Source organism: the organism of the source record quoted next, unplaced genomic scaffold (genome assembly GCF_019419815.1).
Source record: "Pyrus x bretschneideri cultivar Hongxiangsu unplaced genomic scaffold, Pyrus_bretschneideri_v1 Contig8, whole genome shotgun sequence".
Lineage (NCBI taxonomy): Eukaryota > Viridiplantae > Streptophyta > Magnoliopsida > Rosales > Rosaceae > Pyrus > Pyrus x bretschneideri.
Genome location: NW_025999820.1, coordinates 8,164,382 through 8,179,249, shown reverse-complemented (window position 1 = coordinate 8,179,249; position 14,868 = coordinate 8,164,382). Strand labels below are relative to the sequence as shown.

General features: G+C 37.8%; 2 protein-coding genes and 1 long non-coding RNA gene across 3 annotated transcripts; all 3 read left to right on the top strand.

Moving 5' to 3' along the window:
- Window positions 1–1,477: 1,477 nt before the first annotated feature.
- Window positions 1,478–3,338, top strand: LOC125473049. Its single transcript, XR_007254969.1, has 4 exons — window positions 1,478–1,576; window positions 1,671–1,781; window positions 2,281–2,347; window positions 3,159–3,338. It is a non-coding gene; the product is annotated as an uncharacterized LOC125473049 (long non-coding RNA).
- A 1,659-nt stretch (window positions 3,339–4,997) lies between these two features.
- On the top strand, window positions 4,998–7,283 carry LOC103966728 (B-box zinc finger protein 19). Its single transcript, XM_048575304.1, has 5 exons — window positions 4,998–5,209; window positions 5,773–5,869; window positions 5,989–6,104; window positions 6,205–6,450; window positions 7,034–7,283. The coding sequence occupies exons 1-5, from the start codon at window positions 5,117–5,119 to the stop codon at window positions 7,037–7,039; spliced, it is 558 nt and encodes a 185-aa protein (XP_048431261.1). The 5' UTR covers window positions 4,998–5,116; the 3' UTR covers window positions 7,040–7,283.
- A 3,703-nt stretch (window positions 7,284–10,986) lies between these two features.
- LOC103930968 (probable serine protease EDA2) lies at window positions 10,987–14,334 on the top strand. Its single transcript, XM_048575681.1, has 11 exons — window positions 10,987–11,373; window positions 11,472–11,627; window positions 11,718–11,900; window positions 12,019–12,135; window positions 12,269–12,322; window positions 12,406–12,477; window positions 12,783–12,988; window positions 13,121–13,215; window positions 13,487–13,561; window positions 13,679–13,762; window positions 14,000–14,334. Exons 1-11 carry the CDS (start codon window positions 11,044–11,046, stop codon window positions 14,113–14,115), a joined length of 1,488 nt encoding a protein of 495 aa, XP_048431638.1. The 5' UTR covers window positions 10,987–11,043; the 3' UTR covers window positions 14,116–14,334.
- The last annotated feature ends 534 nt before the right edge of the window (window positions 14,335–14,868 follow it).

Here is a 14,868-nt window from a genome sequence, read left to right as displayed (position 1 = left end):
ATTTACAATATAATAATTTACCCTATTTAAGATTAAAAATAAATGAAAAACCCTAAAACCCATCTTCCCCGACCCATATTCTCCCTCTCCTCCACTCTTCCCCCCAACCCCAAAATCCCACCCCATCCCCACCCCAAACCCCAAAAAACCCAGATTTGTAATCAACCAAAAAATGTGTGTGTGTTCTGATCCCACGAGATGCGCCCAACAACAACATAAGAAAGGGATTTTGGTATTTGATAATCGAATGAGTGCTATTCTTCCTGGATTTTTTGGTTGATTACAAATAATCTGGGTTTTTTGGGGTTTTGGGTTGGGGGGGGGGGGGGGTAGTGTTGCTGGGGAGGGGTGGTATGGGGGGTTTTGGGTTGTGGGTGGGTTTTTTGAATGGGAGGGGGGGTGAAGAGAGTGGAGGTGGGTGAGGGAGAAGATGGGTTTCAGTTTTTTATTTGTTTATTTTATATTTATAAAAATAAAAAAATAAAAAAAAGAAGGGTAAATTATTATATTTTAAATGCATAAATTTTTTTTTTTTTTTGCCACATATCCACATGGCACAAATTTAGTAGCCACATCAACACAAATGTGGATCCCATATTTGTCATGTCATCACTTAACGGATATTCTAACGGATGTATGAAATTGAAATAAAATGATAAGTAAATGTATGAAATTGAAATGTTTTAAAGATGTTGTAAGAAGTTGCAATTGACTCCAAACTTGAGGAGGTAAAATGTAATTTACCCCATTTTTTTTGTTTTTGTGCTTTTGTTTTTTTGTTCTTTTGTCAATATCTTAAACAAATTTGGTTGAGAAATGGGGAACGACGAAAATTATTAAGGAGGCCTCAATTAAATTTGATATTGTAATGAGTTTTTGTCATTTAAACAAGAAAACAAAGCTATGACTGTTACCCTTCAAATTTGATACATGAACACACACACACAAATATATATATATATATATATATATATAACGCATAATTTTAACATAATTAACGTTAGTGGTGGATCTACACCAGGACAAATGAATGTTGTTACCCAGGGTCGGTCTAGAGATTTTTTAGGCCCAGAGCAATGCTAAAAAATGTGTCATCACTTTATATAAGAAAATTATTTGTTTTCACATGTAAGACATCAATAAAATTATACTTAGAAAATCACTTCAAACTTAATAATTTAGAAATACGGAAAAACTAATTTATTTTGTATCGTGAGAAGGAAACAAAAAAAACTCCAGGTTTACAAGTAGATAGATATTGTGACATCCCGTCCCGAAATTATCTAAAACGTGCATGTGAAATGACATTTTTACCCCTAGTTCGTTTATGTTAAGTTATTGGTTGTTTTGTATGTGTGTTGGCACGATCTGGGCCACACACTCACACCCTCACTCTCCCTATTCCTCTGTCTCTTTCCCTGTCTCTCTCTCTCCCGAGTTCCCTTTCTTCTTCCTCTTCCTTTGAACTGGTACGGACACACACACACACAACTACACTATTTCACCACAGATCGAAGAATCTAAGATCACAGTCGAGATCGTGAGGTCGAGGGGAGCACGATCATACCATTTTCAAGTATGAAATCCGTTGTTTTCACGTTGATTCTACAATGGCAGATTCGTGTACTGTTCATGAAAGATTAACCTAGCTAGTTTTTGGGATTTTGAAGCTTGTAGTTGTGTTTGTGAGGTCCCAAGGAGCCTCGGAGTGTATCGTTGGACGGAAGTGGACGTCAGATTAGCCTGGTTCGAGCTTGGTCGGTTATGGAGTTTTTGGACAGGTATAATCTTGTAGTTTTAGACCTTAAAACTTGTTTGGACGTGTTCTACTAGTTCTAAGGTTTAATTTGGTGCAAGAAACGTGAAAAACGGTGGAAAAATGAGCGAGAAAACCCAAGTTGCAGGTTTTCCCAGTTTCCGGCGCCGGTGACGTCGCCGGAGATTGAACGGAGAAGGTGACGGAATATTCCGTCAATTCTGACGGAATATTCCTGACGCCGTTAACGGAATCTGTCAGTTTTGACGGAATATTCCTAACAGCGTCAGTTGACGCCGTCAGCGTGCCAGGCACGTGCTTGCGCGTGGCTGGCGCGTGTGGCCGTGCCTTGGCCGGCGCGTGCGGCGGTGGAAAATTTTTCTAAAAATATGGTTGTGATCCTGAGGTTGTGTAGAGCACGTTGGTATATTCAATTGTCCATTTTGAGCAATGTATGAGAAGTTATTTTGAACGGAAGGTTATGTGCTTTAAAATTAACGTTTTTATAGTATTTTCGCATATAGGTGACACGTATCCCGAGGACGAGCGTGCTCACGCGAGGCAGGGGGGCTATGACCCTTCCACGTATCAGTGAGTGGGCTTTTGTTTTCCGTATATACCTATATACTTATAATTCCCAGAAATTTTATATAAATGCTTATCTGTTATATGCCATTCCTTTTATATTATTGGTGGTTATGCATGATTAGTTACATATACGTTATTTATACATTCAATTATATGTATATATGATGGTGCTGTGGAGGCACAGGTAAGTGCCAGGTAAGCGTTATTTAACAATCGCATTAAATAGTGGTTAGAGATGATTAGAGAGCTCATAACCTGCACCCCCGGTGTTAGTGCTCCCGCCCAGAGTAGGGCACAGTCCTTCACGTGTCGTTCACCTCCCGCACCACACACTCAGCTTGGATCCAAGTTAGGTGCACAGTCTTGTCGTACAGACCACTGTAGGTGGTTCCGACTCGTAGGTGACCCGCGATTATTCGCACAGCCTTCACGTGATCGTAGCACTAGAACGTTTATATGTATTACACCCAGGCCTGTCGTACAGACCACTATAGGTGGTTCCGACTCGTGGGCAGGTTTAGTTATTGAGATTGAGATTTGAGCTCTAGATGCAGCCGTACAGGTCACGTTAGGTGACTCCGGCTGCCAGACTATATATTATTGATACGATTTGTAACTGAGCACTTGCATATTGTTATGAGGTTTTGACATGGCATAAATTTGAGCATGATTGGCATGTTTATATCTACGTACTTATGTTTATTTTCTGGGAGGTATACAGGTTTTACGGTGAGGGGTTAGAATGTATTTTATTAAATGGTTTTCAAAGAGCTTTGTTTTTGCCCACTCACACTTTTGTTTTGTGCCCCTCCAGGTTTTAGCTAGCTAGCAGGTTCGGTGGTTTCCCAGAGGGCTTTCCGGCGCTTCTGACAGACACGCACCAATGTAGGGTCACTTCGGGTGCACTGTTATCGTATTATGTTAATTTGGACTGCTTAGGCGTTATGCTCTGAACTTGTGTCGTTTCACACTAGCACTTATTACTTTGACTTTTGTATATTAGTTTTTAATTATTCGTACTTTTATATTACTATCTTACTAGCTTCCACATTGTGCACATGGCTACGTCACTTCCACGTGACGGCCAGCACACTCTGATCTCGGTCGGGGTGTGTCAGATATGAGTTTTGCTTTCCATCTGAACTTTTAAAGTGTTTTTGTATAAATCGTGATGTGTTTTTTCTTATTTACTAACCTTGTCAATATGGGATTAAAAAAATAATGATGTTTTTGAGTCTTTAATTGATATGTATAAGCAATAAATGGGTACTAAATTAAATTTTTTGATGACACGTCATATGATTTGCAAATTTTGTCTAAAAATTTGGTCAACGCATTACTCTTTGTTGAAGATTAAACTTGAATTGAAATAAATGTTTAAAAATAACAACCCACTTAGTACTAGCTACTAATTAAAAATAAATTAACAACCAAATAGAAATTCGTAAAAATTGAAAAGAATAAACATGCACTTAGCATTTCAAACTTAAGACCTCTTTTAAACAACAAAATGTCAAAAACCATTGATTCTAATTAAACTTCTTGATTATTTAGCTAAATTTTATATATTTATACTCTTATGAAAATAAATTTGTAAAAATTGAAAGGTAAATAAGCACACATGGTGTTTTGAACCCAAGACCTCCTCATTAATTTCAAATAACAAAATCACTAGTTCTAGTTAAATTTCTTTGTTATTGAATCAAATTTTATAAATTTACTAAACGGTCTTAGTTTTAATTCATTTTTTGCAGACATGATCTTTATAAAGTGATTTATAATATGAACAGTTTTAATCATAAGTACAAAATTCTGTAATTCAAACATGATGAATTTTAAATAAAATTTTGTACTCATCCTTGAATAATCGATCATTGTTATTTTTTTAAATAAAACAGATAAATGGAGAGGACACAAAGATTGCGAAAATTATTTTCCTTTGTAAAACAAATTTGGTTTTTAATTTGATTATCAGATCTTGAAGAAAATAATAGGTTGGTAGTATTCATGATGTCACGTCCTTCCCATCCACTCAATACATTTGTGCACCCCAAAGATGCTTTGTGGACGGCAATGCAGGATCGAAGCTGTAAGCAAATCCATCACAGCAAAGCAACAACATTTACTAGAAACTCAATGGGCCCCATGTCAGATATCCAACTGGTGGCTGAGAATCCCCCATCAGCCAGGCACCATCGAATCTCAGCCCCACCTCCTGCGTTTTCAAAACTTGTGGCCGAGCTCCAATCTTTCAAGCTTTCTCAAAGTTCCACGGAGAGATAGAGAGGAGAGAGAGAGAGAAGGGAGAGAGAGAGAGAGTTTCTGTTTTGAGCTAACAAAGTTGACAAGTCCAACGTATTTATTTTATCATATTATCTGTTGCCATTGCTTGTCAAATTTCACACAGTGTTATATATATTATATACATTTGTGTATTTATATATTCGTTTGTTTACGGTTTATACTATTATTGTTTTGGCTTCCGGAATCTCCCCAACAAAAACCAAACACAACCCACTTTTTTCTCTGTCTAAAATTCGAATCCTTTTCCTGTTCTTTGTCCTCCCCATCGTTATTGACTTCACCAAACACACCCAAATCGATCTTGCTGAATTGGGTTCGCTTAAAGTTTCATACTTTTTATGCTTTCTGGATTTTGGATTGGACTGGATTGGATTGGATTGGATTGGATTGGATTGTGAGCTTTTGTGCTGTGTTATCTTTGCCGACTGGATTGAAGAAATATGAGAGTGGTGGAAGGGATTAGTAATTATGAGAACACTTTGTGATTCCTGTGAAGGCGCAGCCGCAATCGTGTTTTGCGCTGCGGACGAGGCTGCTCTTTGCCGCGCCTGCGACGAGAAGGTATGATTTTTTTTACCGTTTGACTGTTAATATTTTTCAAAGTTTTTACAGTGCCCAGTTAGCAGTTTCATAAGTTACAGCAGGAAATCTAGGTAAAAAAGTACTAAGTAATGATGTTTTTTGTTTGCTGGGTGCAAATTGGGACCGCATATTATCTGGTTGCATTGTTAGTTGCTCCATGTTTAACTAATGTGAGGTAAGCAGACGTGAGTTAAGTCAGTTGGCCAAGGCAGTCTGCCCGCCTCGTGCCCCCTCAGGATCAAATCATGCTTAAGTGCAAATTTTTCCCGTAGTTTAGAATATATGTCCTTTAGTGAAAGGGTAAAAAAGTTCCTAGAGTAAAAAACTAGAGGAAGAATTGGAACTAGAAATATATTAGTGACTGAGTGAGAATGCTTGTCGAAAATCGTTGGATATTGCTTATGGTAAATGCTGGCATTGCTAATTGGTCACAAATTTTGCTAATTGGTCACAAATTTTGGAATTTACTTTTGTTTTTCATGTTTGTGTAATCTCTGTTCGGCTTGTATTCGAGATGCTTTAAACTGTTGATCGGATGGCAGGTTCATATGTGCAATAAGCTTGCTAGCCGGCATGTTCGTGTTGGTCTTGCTACTCCAAGTGAAGTTCCCCGCTGTGACATTTGTGAAAATGCACCTGGTATGCAGGCCTATGTTTCGATTCTATCTATTCCCTGCTGATAAATGTCTTAATGTTGTTTGAAAGAAAGAAAAGAAAAATAATGACGCTCATTCTATCTTCTGGGAAACTACGTGTAGCTTTCTTTTATTGCGAGATAGATGGAAGTTCCCTCTGTTTGCAATGTGATATGATTGTTCATGTTGGAGGCAAAAGAATGCATGGAAGATATCTTGTACTGAGACAAAGAGTTGAGGTGGGTTTGTTGATCCTACGTACTAAGAATCGGATTATTTTATTTTTGCGTAAGTGTTGGGGATGACTTAAATGTTTTACACTATTTGGTTGTTCCATAGTTTCCAGGAGATAAACCTGGTAATAGTGATGACCCAGCTTCCCAACCCATTGATCCAGCTGAGATCAGAAGAGTACAACAACACCATCCACCTAGAATGACAATAGGAGAGAACCCGCAAAATCACCGGGTGTCTCCTATTCGTGCTTCAGATGCCAATGCCGATGGGCATGTAAAGATGGATAATAAGTTGATTGATTTGAACATGAAGCCTCATCGGATGCATGGACAAGCTTCAAACAAAGAGGTACGAGTGCTTTCATTTTTTAGTACGATCGGCTTGATCCTAGCTCTGTTTTTGTCTTAGCATGTATCTCAACACTGCAAACGGAACATTCTCACTGTCATACAGAACGGTTCCCATCTGTATTTCACAACAGTTGCTTATTAGGGATAAATTGCACAAGTTTGTAATGTATGTGCAGCTAAACTAAGAACACAAGCCGGTTTCCTTCATAAGCTAAAAATTTGAAGCCGGAAAGGCAGCTAAATTTGGAACTCGTAAGTTGAGAATTGCCATCGTTACTTGTGTCTAAGAAAAGAGTTTGCATTTTCTATACATCTATTTGTTTTTAGCATTTCACAAATATATAATAGACACATCTTGTACTCAAGTCCGTCTTTCGGACATCATGAAAGCAAACTGACGTTGTTAGAGAAACGATACTTCTGTGTTTTTGTGTCGATTATCAGATTCTAAATGCTCAAACTTCAAGTTAGCATTGCTCTACGACCTTGTGCATAACTCCACAGAACACATTCTCTCTGTTGATGCTCGAATCGCTTTAACTAGATCAGTGCATAACCTGTTGGCTTTTCGTATTAATCAGGACTAGTATCGGCATATCTGGAATCATCGGCTCGAGCAGATTACGTCGCTGGCGAGTCGCAAGAAGGGTGCTTCCAGTGTACCTTTGTTGTGTTGCTGCTTCATGTACAACTGTGAAATGGGCATTTGATCTGTATGTAGTTGAGTTGTGCAGAGGAAATAATAGTAAAATGGTATCCATAACTTTGCTTCAAAAGAAAAACATATTTTTGCAAGTGCTTGTATATGCAAAAATTGAGGACCTTCTTGTTTTTATAGTCGCACTGAAATTTGAAATTTTAATATATGCCATCCTTTCTTCAAAAAAAAAAAAAAAATGAGAATTTTAAAAGTACTTGTTCAATTCTAAGAAAACGGTTTGAATAACAAGTTCAACGTAACTTTTATTCAGTCATTTAGTACTAAAGTTTAGTAGTATTCTTCTTTAACTAAGTGAGAGGTCTCACCTCTTCATTTTTAGTGTAGATAATATCGTTGTTCAAAAAGAAAAACTTTTATTCGGTTTTTTTTCTCGATAGCTTATGGTCTTCACTGGGTTACCGCCTTCTTCTTGGATCAATTTTTTTTGCTTTAGAAATTAATAAGTATTCAAGTAATTTAGTTACAATTATCATTTTTTAAAACAAAATATTGGATGGATTGAAGAGTTGCAACTATGGGCATTCTGATATTTTGGAAGTCCTGTGCGAATTTTATAGAAGAGGTTTTTTTTAAGATAGTTTTTCAAGGATTTTTTTTTTTTTTTGGGGACAATTTTCAAGATTTTCTTTAAAACAATGGATTCATGCAAAATTCAACAATCAAAGTTTCAACTTAATCAAAATTGGCATCTCAATCTAACTAATTGAATAATCTCACTAATTTTAGATTTTTTTTTCTTTAACAGCCAATTTAAATTAGGATTTAACAATCATCCCTGAGGGAATTACGAAAAGACGCTTGTGTTTGTGGGTAGAAGCAATACACCTATTTTTTTTTTCTTTATTGTAGAGAAAAGTGAAAAACTAATATAATAACTATAGATTCCACTTAATCAATTGTAATATTATATTGCTTGTTGGAGCAAAATTTCTTTCAAGAAGAAATATCTCCACATGTATCTTGACCGTACACTCTTCTAATCTTCATGCGCTTCATATAAGCGGGGGGTGGTGTGCTTGCAAAAGGTAATTTGACGCTCACGTCAGTTAATGTACATCGGTGCTTTCAAATGTATGGTATGAATTGCGTACCTTCGCCCATTGATGCAACACCATTTACATAGTATCTAAACACTTGGAGGGCAAGCTCCACTCGTGTCAATTTCGTTCCTCTCCACGTCGTAGAAAAGTCATAGGTTATCCAATTACGCGGATTTAGATTATATCCGGATTCAAATTGTGGAAATCTTAGGAATTTTTATATTCTAACCGTTTATCGTACATTGTACGATCAGAAATCATTTTGAATTTTTTATTTAAAATTAAACACAAATAGTACATAATGAAAATTGACCGCATGATGTACGATAAACGGTCATGATGTGAGGATTCCCAGCATCCCACAAAAAAGAGAAAATTTTCATTGTGATGGAAACACGGGTGGTATACCACGTGTTTTTATGTAAGACGTAAAAAATTTTATTTTTTAAGTTATTAACATTTTAACACACATATCCCACTATTTATATAATGATACGTGATGTACCACCAGTGTGCTAATCACACTAAACATTTCTCCATACAAGGACCTCACCCCAATTAGGCAACCACTAGTCCCGCGCGGCATGCATTGAAATTTGAAAAGGTAGGTAGCGTAATTAGTCAAACTCGCTCGAGGTTATGCAACCAACTCTACTTAAGTACTTATGCAACCAACCCTACCCTTATCCTAGTTACGACGTCGTTCCTATAACTACAAAATATTTTAGGCTCCACATTGCCTGAAACGAGAAAATCAATCTTCATATGTAAACTGATTTTTTTTTATTGGAAATTATATTTATTGAAGGATGAAAATTTTAAAAACTTTCTGACATAAGGGCCTTGTGCCGTTGCATCTTTTGCATGCCTTCAACACCGCCTCTGATTGCAACCAACGTATAAATTTAATGGTGTTATTAGTTAGATATTTGTCCCGTGTTCAAAAATTTATCTATCAGTTCAATGGATATTTGTCACTTGAGAATCGGTGACAAGAGGGGACTAGGGTGGCACTCATGTGTAGGGGACCAATCTTTGAGTGACATCGATCGTTTTTATCTTAAACTTACATCTTATAATGATTTGTTTAGAAATTATTTTCAATAACTGAAACCGTTTTTAGATAAAATATATTTTTTTATTTTAAAAGCATTTGACTGTGCTTTTTGCAAAAAACATCAATATGAGAACCCATTTGGTAACATTTTATAAAATTTGTTTTGTAAAATGAAATGACAAATAGGATTGTGCATTTTATGATTTGAGAATGCATTTGGTAATTTAATCCGATAACAATTTTTTAGAATGAAAACAATGAAAATACTACCAAATGTAAATATATGTATAGATAAATTTGTGTTTGGCAATAATTAATGGTAGTGGTGGTGGGATGGTGGTTAAGAACGGGATTAGTGTTGGTAGCAATGGTGGTTGGCGGAGTGGTAATAGTGGTGACAATAAAGGTGTTAGCAGCAGTGAGATATAGGTGGTGACAATAGAGGGGAAGCGGGAACTGATGGAGAGAATGGTTGCGGTGGTTGTGGTGGAGGAGGCTGGAGGTTGCGATGGATGATTGTGAAAATGGTGGTTGATATGATGGTGGCGGAAATGGTGAAGGTGGTGGTGGCCATGGTGAGGATAATGTGGTTGGAGAATATGATCATGGTGGTGGGAGGCGGTGGTGATGGGCATGGTGGCAAGGGTGAAGGTATGGAAAATATGGTGGTTGTGTTAATGGTGGTGGTTGTGATGGTGGCGAGGGTGATGGCGGTGGAGAATATAGTGACAACAATGGGAGGTGGTGGTGTAAAAGATGGTGGCAGTGGTGATGATGATGGTAAGATAGTGGTGGTGGTGGCAATGGTGATAACAGTGGTGGCGTACATAATTTTATTTTTTTTTACTCTAGCTTTGTTTCATAATGTACCTCTTATTTTCTATTATTTTGAAAAATGTTATTGAAAAGCATAGGAAATATCAATTTGATATTCTACATAACGTAGAAAAAATATTATTTTCTACATTCTATTATAAAATCAACAGTGTGTATGCAATGGAATAAATAAAATAAGACACGATATTTGCAAAGTTCTCTCTACAGTCAGTGTGATTGGAGTACGTCCTCGGGGCAGCAGGGGTGCTTTCATTTATAATTTGAAATAATAGGAGTACAAAGATAACTCTGTCATCTCTTTTTCCTCTCTTTTCTCTCTTCCTTTCGTTTCTCTTCCCTTCCGAGTCTTTCATAACTCCTCTTTCTTTCCTCTGTATGTTTTCATTTTATAACCAAAGCATTATTGTAGTAACACTATTCACTTTACAAACTTTCCTCAAATGAATAGTGAAAATACTGTGCATGAATAATAATCCATCCGTTTTTCTTCATATGAATAGTAATCCATCTAATTTTTCTTTGGATGAACAGTAACAACTATTCATGTGGGCCATCCACATATTATATTACAACACATTTTCATTTTTTGAGTTTATTTCCGCAAAACAGTTTATGAAACGTATTTTTCACTTATTTTTGCAAAACATTAACAAAGACACCTTTATTCATTCTAATTTTGGTTCTTCATTTCCACTCTAGAGAAATGAATCAGTCAACAGCCCACTACAAGACCACCAAATTTTGGGCCGGTCCATCAGCCCTCTGTAAGACCGGCCCGGTCTAAATCAAAGCAAATCAAAATCTAATTAAAATCCAGGACAGAATGGATTGCTTGCTGCAGTTGTTAACGTTTATAGAAACAGCTTTCGTTTTTTCAGTTGAGACTTTGACAGACCATCCACCGCCACCTGGGGCGCCAATCAACCACGCGGTCCGATGACCCGATTTCCGATGATGGCGTCGTTTTCGTTCTCCTTGTCCTTCTTCTTCACGATGATGATGTGGACGCCGCTCTCTTATGGCTTTGTCAATCCGCGAACACTTCTTCAGCTGGAGAGCTCGTCGGGAAGCGGCGGCGGAAGGTTATTGACGAAGGAGGAGCTGTGGTTCGATCAGACTCTTGACCACTTCTCGCCGTACGACCGCCGCAAATTCCCGCAGCGCTACTACGAATTTCTCGATTACTTTAGACCTTCCGACGGACCAATTTTCCTCAAAATTTGCGGAGAATCCGCATGCGGCGGCATCGCCAACGATTACCTGAGTGTAAGTTCTGATTTTTTCTGAATTTTTAGGTGTAAAATTTGTAATTTTAGAAGAAAAATCGGAAAATTTAGAAATTTTATTGAATTCCCTATTTGCAGGTGTTGGCTAAGAAGTTTGGGGCAGCTATCGTTGCGCCCGAGCATCGATACTACGGAAAAAGCTCTCCTTTCAAGACGCATACAACGCAGAATTTGAAGTACTTGTCATCCAAGCAAGCGCTTTTCGATCTGGCGGCTTTTCGCGAGTTTTATCAGGCAAGAAATTGTTGAATTTGCTGCCTGGAATTAGATATTTTACCCAATTGAGCTTGTAATTTACTGGATTTTGTGGTGTGGTTGTGTTAGAATGGGTTAAATGTGAAGCTGAATAGAACCAAGGGTGACAATCCGTGGTTCGTGATTGGTATTTCTTACCCGGGAGCTCTTAGTGCGTGGTTTCGGGTTAAGTTCCCGCATTTGACATGTGGAAGTCTTGCAAGTTCTGCAGTTGTTGAAGCTATTTATAACTTCACTGAATTTGACCAGCAGGTGATCACTCGGTTAATTTGGCCTTTTCGCTTCGCCCTTTTAGGACGAGAATGAGATTGTAGTTTTGGTCTCTACTTTCGGCCCTTTTTTGCATAACTACAATCCTCTCCAAATGCAGATTGGTGAGTCTGCAGGTCCAGAATGTAAAGCTGCACTTCAAGAAACTACTCATCTTGTTGAACAAAGTCTCACAACTAATGGAAAAGCAATAAGGGCGTTGTTTGGTGCAAGCCAGGTTGGAATTTTCACACTTTGCACTCACCATTTGTAAATCATGCTGTAATTTAATAGCCCGAGTCCAGTTTCTCAGTGGTGGGATTTTCTTTTTTCTTTTCTGACTTGCATATTGACCTTAAGTCTGTGTGCAGCTTGATATTGATGGCGACTTCATGTATTTTCTGGCGGATGCTGCTGTTATAGCGGTAAGTGTTACTTCTTTCTGAGTTTTGTCACTCCGTTTTCAGTTTATCAAATTACTGATGATTATTTGTTTGACATTTTGCAGTTTCAATATGGAAATCCTGATAAATTATGCTCACCTCTTGTTCAAGCAAAGACTAATGGAGAGGATTTGGTGGTATGTTTCTCTTCTTTTCATTCCCCTTCGTTCTTTAATTGAAGCATGAAGCAATCTTGGTCCACAGTTGAGTTATACAATTATCCTCAGCTACTAGATTGTTTTTTGGTCAACGTGTTTACAGTAGTTGTAGTCTACCTGGCAGCGTCTAAATAAATTACCCGTTATGCACCTATCTCTATGCGTTTTAACTTGTAAGGAGTGCCACCAATTCTGTCCTTGGGCTTTTATGCTTCATGAAAATGCCTTTGTTAATTTTCTCTGGGTGTCTAATGTTTCTAATGGGAAAAATAATCTTCTTGCAGGAAGCGTATGCCAAATACATTAAAGATTATTACCTTGGAACTTTTGGCATTGACGTTGATACATATAACCAGAAACACTTGAAGGACACTGCTGTTACTGAGGGCAGTTCTGATCGATTGTGGTGGTTCCAAGTTTGTACTGAAGTTGCATATTTTCAGGTGGCTCCTGCAAATGATAGCATCAGGTCTTCAAAAGTTGACACAAAGTATGATTCCGAAAATGTCTTTTTATTATACTATTTTGTTTATTATTTCTACTTACCCTTTTCCTACAGACCTGTAGTTCAACTTTATAGCTCTTGTATGCGTCTCTGATTCGTAGTTTTTCATTGTCACAGATACCATGAAGACCTTTGCAAAAATGTTTTTGGAGATGGCATCTATCCTGACGTTCTTGCAACAAACTTATACTATGGAGGCACAAAAATTGCAGGTAAAAATATCAATCTCTCTTTCCCTATTTATATGTAAATATCTTCCCCGGTTATTATATATTACAATTTAAGTAGCATAATTTCTATCTGCTGTTTCATACTGGCTCGTAACCTTACCCCACCTATCCCCGGAGACTGCCTACCAACTGAGAGCATTTGTTTTACTACCAGTTATGGCATCATTTATCCGTTTTCCATGTTTTTTCTACAATAAACCTCATCGATGTATCAATAATTGGTTTACTGATCTTATGAAAAATGAATCTGCAGGTTCAAAAATAGTTTTTACAAATGGTTCACAGGACCCCTGGCGTCATGCATCTAAACAAACTTCATCTCCAGATAGTGAGTATTACATTGCTTCAATGAAAAGTTTCATTACTGATATCCTACGAATTGATGCGAAAATATTCGAACTGTGTTAGATCTTTCTGAATTCTCGTTTTTTGTATAAACTATCAGTGCCTTCGTACATCATCTCTTGCCATAACTGTGGCCATGGAACGGATTTGAGAGGATGCCCTCAGTCTCCTTTAACCCTTGAAGGTATGTATTGTTAGTGTAACCGTGCAACCTCAGTGACACATACTAGCTTCTGAGGAAAAGCTTCCTAATTTTAGCGGCCATTGGAAGTTTTCCATGTTTGTAAAGGGCTTTAATTGTGTCAATCAAATTAGTTGGATACCTTGAATCCGAACAAGATTTTCATGGAAGGCAGTGCTTGTTGATAAGTTTTTAATGCTTGCTATCGTATTTAATTAGGATTTATCACTTTGGTTTCAGGCAATTCCCAGAACTGCAGCAACCCTGATGCAGTCAACAAAGTAAGGCAACAGATTGTTGAACACATCGACTTGTGGCTATCTGAATGTCAAGAAGCCGGTAGGAGTTACATGTAATATATTTTTCTGACGTGGGAACTACTTGTATAGCCAATCTTAATCTGACTTTGTGCCTTCTCGTGATGTTTGGTTATGAATCTATGACGGATATCCCCGTATGTACACAGATCGTATTTGTTGGTATATTGTTGTTCCTCTTCTTTCCTTGTGTACATATCAGGACAATCCATTGAAAAATAACAAGCGCGTGTGCGCATTTTAGAACCGCTTTGGTAATCCGTTGTATGATCTTGTGATGATTGTTTCATGTTGTTAAGTTTCTTTTCCAACAAAAGAGCGAATGTGCGACATTTTATTTTACACATTCAATGATTCATCGTGTGCATTTTTGCCCATTTTTGGCCTCTTTGTCCTCCTTTTTATTGTCTTCGTCCATTTTTTGGCCTCTTTGCTTGTTGAATTTCAGTATCATCAGCCCCTTCCTCCTCCTTTTTATTGTTCTCGGCCTTCTCACGTTTGAGGAAATTGACGAGCCCATGAAGAGCGACATCAGCATCGTCCCTCTTCATGAGCTCCTCAGCAACCTCAGCAGGGCTGACCTCTTCGTCCTCTATCAGCCCTTCAATTTCTCCGCACAGGCGGTGGTCGTTTTTGCCACGAATGCCAAGGTAGTTCGAGACTAAGATGTTGAACCCGGTTGGATAGTTCGAGGCTAAGATGCTGAACCCAGTTGGAGTGCAGTATTCAACCCGGACGCAACAACGCCGGGTCAAGACGGTCATTGTGGTTGGTTGTGAAAATTATAATCCT